The 8,508-nt window shown below is 40.2% G+C and overlaps 1 protein-coding gene across 1 annotated transcript; it reads right to left on the bottom strand.

Moving 5' to 3' along the window:
• Positions 1-2,698: 2,698 nt before the first annotated feature.
• On the bottom strand, positions 2,699-6,588 carry LOC137089384 (uncharacterized). The gene is made up of 4 exons (XM_067452965.1): positions 6,546-6,588; positions 6,022-6,361; positions 3,227-3,270; positions 2,699-3,069 (listed from the first exon to the last, which is right to left on the bottom strand). Exons 1-4 carry the CDS (start codon positions 6,586-6,588, stop codon positions 2,699-2,701), a joined length of 798 nt encoding a protein of 265 aa, XP_067309066.1.
• Between the last annotated feature and the right edge of the window lie 1,920 nt (positions 6,589-8,508).

Here is an 8,508-nt window from a genome sequence, read left to right as displayed (position 1 = left end):
GCATTACTAATTGAAGTAGCTATTTAAAGGACTAGTTCACTTCAAAATGAATATTTCCTGATAGTTTACTCACCCCCATCTCATCCGAGATGTCTTTCTTTCTTCAGTGGAAAAGAAATGAAGTTTTTTGAGAAAACATCCCAAGATTTTTCTTCACATAATGGACTTCAATGGGAACCAACGTTTGAAGGTCCAAATCAATGCAGTTTCAGAGGAAGAGCTTAATAAAACGTAATTTCCACTGAAGAAAGGAAGACATGAAGATATTGGATGAGATGGGGGTGAGGACGTTATTAGGACATTTTCATTTTGAGGGAACTCATCCTTTAAGGACGAGTAGTTTGACTGATGTAGAAGGTTTATATCAGATGAAACCTAAGCATCACTTCTGACAGAGCTACAGTGTGTAATGAAGTGTAAAATAATGCCACCATGTGTCTGCAATAATGGATTCAAACCAATCATATTTATTTGGACATCTTGAATGTTTTTCTTTCTCAAGGTATCTTTGCATTCATGCACACAATGTTTATGCTCGACCGAGAAATGTTCTTTGTGTTTCGCAAAACCTTTTATTTCTTTGTGAGCTCACGCAGTTTCTCTGGGGAATGCAAAATCACTGAAATATATGTTTCATATTGTTGACACAAAAAAAAACGGTTCTTTTAAGAATTGGTCACTGCAAGGTTTTTGGGACACCGAACAATGGTGGACATCGAACTTCCATGGCATTGCTGAAATGTATTTTTAAGAGGCTAATGATGTTGGTTAAGGGTTTACAGTAGGCAACACATTTACTGTAGATAAAATAAAGTAGTTGGGAGCAAAAGAACAGAGTTACAGTACTTTACAGGACCACCAAATCCACAATGTCCTCTTGTGTTGGAAAAGATAGTTTAGCCATCTTTTTGTAATATACAGTGAGAGAGATTAAAATGAGGAGATAATAAATAAAAGGATGACCAGTTAAAGGACAAAAGATATTCTTCTTCCCTTCATGCATTCACGCCAGTTTAAACCTAAAATCTTAAACGGTATTATCTTTTCATTTTACCATGTTCAGTGATGGCATGAATGTGATATTTATGCTGGAAAGTACTCAAGCATTTTGCCAATTCCAATCTGTTCAATCAATTTAATCTGCAAACAAACATGAGGTTATGGCAAATCCTGTTAATAATGTAATGTTCTTTCTCTTTATGGAGGTTATCGTATGGTGTGTGTTGTGTTTCCCTAAGGTTATTGTATGGTGTGTGTGTGTTTCCTCAGGTTATTGTATGGTGTGTGTTGTGTTTTCTCAGGTTATTGTATGGTGTGTGTGTGTTTCCTCAGGTTATTGTATGGTGTGTGTTGTGTTTCCTCAGGTTATTGTATGGTGTGTGTTGTGTTTCCTCAGGTTATTGTATGGTGTGTGTTGTGTTTCCTCAGGTTATTGTATGGTGTGTGTGTGTTTCCTCAGGTTATTGTATGGTGTGTGTTGTGTTTCCTCAGGTTATTGTATGGTGTGTGTGTGTTTCCTCAGGTTATTGTATGGTGTGTGTTGTGTTTCCTCAGGTTATTGTATGGTGTGTGTTGTGTTTCCTCAGGTTATTGTATGGTGTGTGTTGTGTTTCCTCAGGTTATTGTATGGTGTGTGTGTGTGTTTCCTCAGGTTATTGTACGGTGTGTGTTGTGTTTCCTCAGGTTATTGTATGGTGTGTGTTGTGTTTCCTCAGGTTATTGTATGGTGTGTGTTGTGTTTCCTCAGGTTATTGTATGGTGTGTGTGTGTTTCCTCAGGTTATTGTATGGTGTGTGTTGTGTTTCCTCAGGTTATTGTATGGTGTGTGTGTGTTTCCTCAGGTTATTGTATGGTGTGTGTTGTGTTTTCTCAGGTTATTGTATGGTGTGTGTGTGTTTCCTCAGGTTATTGTATGGTGTGTGTGTGTTTCCTCAGGTTATTGTATGGTGTGTGTTGTGTTTTCTCAGGTTATTGTATGGTGTGTGTGTGTTTCCTCAGGTTATTGTATGGTGTGTGTTGTGTTTCCTCAGGTTATTGTATGGTGTGTGTTGTGTTTCCTCAGGTTATTGTATGGTGTGTGTTGTGTTTCCTCAGGTTATTGTATGGTGTGTGTGTGTTTCCTCAGGTTATTGTACGGTGTGTGTTGTGTTTCCTCAGGTTATTGTATGGTGTGTGTTGTGTTTCCTCAGGTTATTGTATGGTGTGTGTTGTGTTTCCTCAGGTTATTGTATGGTGTGTGTTGTGTTTCCTCAGGTTATTGTATGGTGTGTGTGTGTTTCCTCAGGTTATTGTATGGTGTGTGTTGTGTTTCCTCAGGTTATTGTATGGTGTGTGTGTGTTTCCTCAGGTTATTGTATGGTGTGTGTTGTGTTTCCTCAGGTTATTGTATGGTGTGTGTTGTGTTTCCTCAGGTTATTGTATGGTGTGTGTTGTGTTTCCTCAGGTTATTGTATGGTGTGTGTGTGTTTCCTCAGGTTATTGTACGGTGTGTGTTGTGTTTCCTCAGGTTATTGTACGGTGTGTGTTGTGTTTCCTCAGGTTATTGTACGGTGTGTGTTGTGTTTCCTCAGGTTATTGTATGGTGTGTGTTGTGTTTCCTCAGGTTATTGTATGGTGTGTGTTGTGTTTCCTCAGGTTATTGTATGGTGTGTGTGTGTTTCCTCAGGTTATTGTATGGTGTGTGTTGTGTTTCCTCAGGTTATTGTATGGTGTGTGTGTGTTTCCTCAGGTTATTGTATGGTGTGTGTGTGTTTCCTGTGACTGTGGGCTCCAGAGCGCAGTAATACAGAGCAGAGTCTGAGACAGATGCAGAGGAGATGATCAGATCCACACGTTTATCACTCATACTCATCCTTCCATCCATTCCGGGGATACGGGGAACTGCATATGTTACATGTTCCGTGGATGACTCCAGGACGAGGAGCACAAATTCAGGTCTGGATCCAGGATACTGCCGATACCAATGCAGACTGTTAGCACTGCCATTATATTTGCATGAGAGCGTGACCAGCTCCCCCTCAGTGACAGGCACAATGTTCTGCAATGGTCTTATTGACTGCGCTAAAGCATCTGCATAGAAAAGGTCAGGCTCGGTTAGGAAGAACAACAAGATGTTGACATTCAGAAAATGTAAATCAAACAGGAAAATGTTGAATGTATTTACAACTTACATCAAATAAAATGTATTGCTTTTCCAGTTTTAAACAACTTACTGTATGTCACTTACATTGTGTTGCTGAAACCACGAGCAGAACGCACCGGAGCATCATCCTGAACCACAAGTGAAACTGCAGACAGAGCTGTGAGTGTTTTGTGAGATCCTCCAAAGCTCCACCCATAACAGAGAAAGCCTTCAGAGACATCACGTTATCCTCAGATCCAGCTCGGTCGGAAATAAGTGACACATACGATTTCAGGAACTGAAGAATTATATAATAAATCAGGCTAGAATTCTATAATAAAAGTTCTGCCAGAAAGACTCGGGAGAATGAATGCTGTAACAATAGACATTTATTAAGGAGCTCAGCAAGCAATCAAAGTTCTTTGGTGTAGGCCCCGTTCGTAATTTTCATTCCGAGGGTACGGAATCTGCGTATCCTGCCTGAGATGAAGACTCCCCCCGGGATAATGAAGGGGGCCATCTGGTGGTGGTGGAGGGGTAGATGGAGGAAAAGTACTTCCTGGGGTCTCTAGGTAGATGGGATAGCCCGTCTGGTTTGAGGATGGTAGGAGGGCCCGGCTGAAGGGGGAATTGGAAGAAAAGGTCCCATCTTGATGGTGGTGGGGAGGATGGTGGTGCTGGAGCATCAGTATCTGCGAACTCAGACATGAGTAACTACGACCTTTATATGGATATTATTGAATAGATGAGAAGGTAGTAAGTGACGTAACGATTAAGTCTTCCTGGCAGAACTTGTGCTAGCTTCATTTTTGCATATGTATGTAGATCTGCCTCTTTTTTATTTGAAAGCAAAAGCATTTTTTTTTTACCTTTCTTTCAAATTTTAAGAAAAGAGAAATATTAAATTATTACAAGTCAAAAATACAAAATCTTTATTTAAGGTTTCACAACAGTGTCGTTAAACCAATGATCTTAGTAAAGTCAAGAACCCATAATTGTCTTTATGGTAACACTTTAGAATAATAATCATGAGTTAAAATTAGTTAACGCATGAACCAAACATGAGCCGTTCATTTGTTACTGTATTTGTTCATCTTTGTTAATGTTAGTTAATATAAATCCAGCTGTTCATGGTGTGTTGATGTTAGTTAATATAAATCCAGCTGTTCATGGTGTGTTGATGTTAGTTCACAGTGCATTAACTCATGTTAACAGGATTTTAATAATGCATTAGTAAATGTTGAAATTAACATTAACAGAGATAAATAAATGCTTTATTAGTGCAGTTCATCATTAGTTCATGTTAACTAATGTAGTAAACTAATGTTAACCAATGGCCATCATTCTAAAGTCTTACCGTCTTTTTGATTTTCATTATTGTATAGTCTTACAGGACATTTAAAGTCTGCATGAAATCAAAATGGACAATTCTGTTTTTATGGAACATGGCATTGTTTTATTATAAATTATTCATCTGTACACATATTTGTTTTTAATTCAATGTCACGTGTCCTCATGACCTTAATTTCAAATTCTCCTATTTCCAGGACATATCCTGCCTTCTCTGGTGAAGATCCAATCAAATCCCAGTGGACAATATCAAATCCCACCCATGAAAGGTTTGTCGGTAACACTTTATTTTAGGGTTCAGTTATTAACTATTAACTAGTGGATTATTAGCATGTATATTACTATGATATTGTCTGTTTATTAGCACTTATAAAGCTCATATTAATGCATTATTCTGCATGAGCTTATTCTACATCCCTTAATCCGACCCAATACCTAAACTTAAACGCTACAAAAACTACCGTACTAACTATTAATAAGCAGTAAATTAGGAGTTTATTGAAGTCGTAGTTAATAGTAAATATGTGTTCCTCATACTAAAGTGTTACCGGTTTTTCTTGTTTAAGTAGTCGTATCTCTCAGATATGCATCTCAACAGGGAAGAAAAGCTGTAGGCTAGGGGTTGCACCGACTAGTCGACCTTAATGCCCTGTCATGCCGCTTTAAGCTTGACGTCGACTAGTCGCTGGCCTCTAGAGGGCGCAACAGGATAAACTATTTCCTGACACGCAGGCTCTGCTTTGAACAGTTAAAAATGACAAATAAATGCTCTCCACAAGACACGTTTGATTATACCATCTGGATGCTCAAAATTGATCAGGAGAATGCAGGCTTATTGTACCCGTAAGTTAATCATCGCGCTAAACTAATGCGTGCTAGGGGGATCGCGCGCGCCTCACAAAACCATCCAGTAGCGCAGAGATGTATTGTCAACACTGTTAAGGTAAGGTAAGGTAAGCCTTTATTTGTCCCACAGTGGGGAAATTGCATTTAGCAACAGCAGGGATACAGGGGTAAGTAAAATAATAATCTCACAAACACTAAAAACATCAAATAACCTATGAATAACTAGATTAAATTATGCCTGTTCTGTGATCTATCAGTAAAATAGCTTAGAAACTGAAAAGTTCTAGCATATATTTCTTGATAACTAAACTCAGAGCTTCACTGTTAGTAGACGCTGCCAGGTAGATAATTCACACGCAATCACTCACTAATGCATTTATATCTTTATTGTGCTACTTTATCTGTATCTTATTCAGAACGAGCAGAAATCTGTGAGAAATATAACGACCATCAGACAAAAGAACTGATACTAAAGCTGTTATGTAGGATTATTAACCTTATGAGCAGTGCTGTGTCATATGCCATAGCTGTCCTGGGCACAAGAAGACCCGAGTTGGCGTCTCAGCTCGAGGCTCAGGCATATTTGTTCATTAATGACGTCATCAGCGACTAGTCGACTCGACTTTCATCACATAAATGTTGACTTTTAATAAATGGAAGTCGTTCAACCCCTAGTGTATGCTGACTTTAACATGAGTGCTCACAGGTTTTTGTACGGTGTGTGTGTGTTTCCTGTGACTGTGGGCTCCAGAGCGCAGTAATACACAGCTGAATCTGTGCCTGCTGCAGAGGAGATGATCAGATCCACACGCTTATCCACCTTATTCACACTGCCCTCCAGTCTGGGGAAACGGGGTTCTGCATGTGTGACAGTGCCAGATTCAAAGACAAGAAGCAGAAACTGAGGCCTGGATCCAGGATATTGTCGATACCAGTGTAAACTGCGTGCTTGGCTGTCATATTTGCATGAGAGAGTGACTGTCTCGCTCTCGGTGGCATGTTCTGTGCTCTTCAGTGCTGTTATGGACTGGCCACAAGACTGATCTGCAATAACAGCATTAAACACTCATCAGGAAAAACATACACACTGCTCAACCATTATCTACAATCTCAACAGTTATGAATAATGGCATTTATCATGCATTTACATATTGAATTAGAAATGTTTTTGTGAAATATACCAGATTTTAAATATATAGTATGAATGATAAAGTTACTGAATACCCACCCTGTATGGCTAATAGCATAAGCAGGTAAAACGTCGATCTCATTTCTGCACCGCTGAAGAACAGACTGAACTCATGAAGGAGATGAGCCGACACAATCTGCTGAAGCTCCACCCACAGATCTCAGACTCATTTAAACATCTCATACACTGAACACTGGGAAGTGTGTGTGTGTGTGTGTGTGTGTGTGTATATATATACTAATCAGGCATAACATTATGACCAGGCGAAGTGAATAACACTGATGATCTCTTCATCACGGCTCCTGTTAGTGGGTGGGATATATTAGGCAGCAAGTGAACATTTAGTCCTCAGAGTTGATGTGTGTGAAGCAGGAGAAATGGGCAAGCGTAAGGATTTGAGCGAGTTTGGCCAGATTGTGACGGCTAGACGACTGGGTCAGAGCATCTCCAAAACTGCAGCTCTTGTGGGCTGTTCCCGGTCTGCAGTGGTCAGTATCTATCAAAAGTGCTCCAAGGAAGGACCAGTGGAGAACCGGCCACAGGGTCATGGGCGGCCAAGGCTCATTGATGACCGTGGGGAGCGAAGGCTGGCCCGTGGGGTCCGATCAAACAGACGAGCTACTGGAGCTCAAACTGCTCCAGAAGTTAATGCTGGTTCTGATAGAAAGCTGTCAGAATACACAGAGCAGCTCAGTTTGAGGCGTATGGACCAGTCAGGGTGACCTCTGACCCCTGACCCCGCCGAAAGCACCAACAGTGGCACGTGAGCATCAGAACTGGACCATGGAGCAATGGAAGAAGGTGGCCTGGTCTCCATGGTCGATCCATGGAGGCCCCAACTCACAACTTACAGGACTTAACGGATCTGCTGCTAACATCTTGGTTCCAGATATTACAGCACACCTTCAGGGGTCTAGTGGAGTCCATCAGAGACGGGTCAGCAAAAGAGGGACCAACACAATATCACATCAATCAATCAATCAATCAACTTTATTTATATAGCAGTTTTACAATCACGATTGTGTCAGAGCAGCTTCAGTGTCAAACAGGATAATATTGCGACAAAATTAGATTTGGCTGTACAGTCGTACTGGAGTAAACAGTGATGTTATCAGCTTAGTTTAATTTATCATATAGCGACAATGTTGGCAGATCAGTATTATAGTTTATAGAATTAAATAAGACCTAATTCATACATTTTATTTGTAAAATAAGTTGAATAACTTTGATCATAATTTTTAGTGTCCCCGGGAGAAACCAGACTCAGTCGGGGTGCCAGTTCTCCTCTGGCCTATTAACACACCGTGTATGATTATTATTCTGGCAACCTTACAGGTCAGAAATTATATTAGATCGGATTATTCAAAATTTTCAGGGTATCACGGAAGAGACAGATTTATTTAGGATGGGGCGTCAATTACACAAGAGTATGAATACATGAAAGATCGGAATTATTGCGCCGAAGACGGGTTTTGAGCATGTCGTGCCAGTGAGGCAAATTCGGAGGAGACACCATTTGACACGGCTCAGCAGACACTCCAGGATGAGCTGGTCATGTCCAGGCAGGTCCACCATCCGATCCGGACAGGGCCCAGATCCGGGATAAACCTCGGGATAAACAGAGAGACTAACATTAGCGTAGATGTCACTCTTTTTATGATGTAACGAGTACATCAGGTGTTATGGGAAGTGTTCCCGGTTCCGGCTGACCTAGTTAATGCAGCTAAATGTTATGCTATGTTATGTTATGCTAAATCATAATGTTATGCCTGATCAGTATACACACAGTCAAAACAAAATGTATTCAGACTCCTTCAACATTTCTCACATTATCAGTTTGTCGGCTATAGTTAATCAAATTGAAATAAAATATGAGCAGAACTCAGAGTTAAACTGAACAAACTCCTCTTGATAATGTCAGATCACTGACAGAAAGGGATGGAATGGATTATAATCAGCCAATCAGCTGTTAGATTTAAGAACACAGTTAGAGAATACCAGT

The sequence above is a fragment of the Pseudorasbora parva genome, chromosome 9 (assembly GCF_024679245.1).
Source record: "Pseudorasbora parva isolate DD20220531a chromosome 9, ASM2467924v1, whole genome shotgun sequence".
Taxonomy (NCBI): domain Eukaryota; kingdom Metazoa; phylum Chordata; class Actinopteri; order Cypriniformes; family Gobionidae; genus Pseudorasbora; species Pseudorasbora parva.
This window is presented reverse-complemented; position numbering and strand designations above follow the sequence as displayed.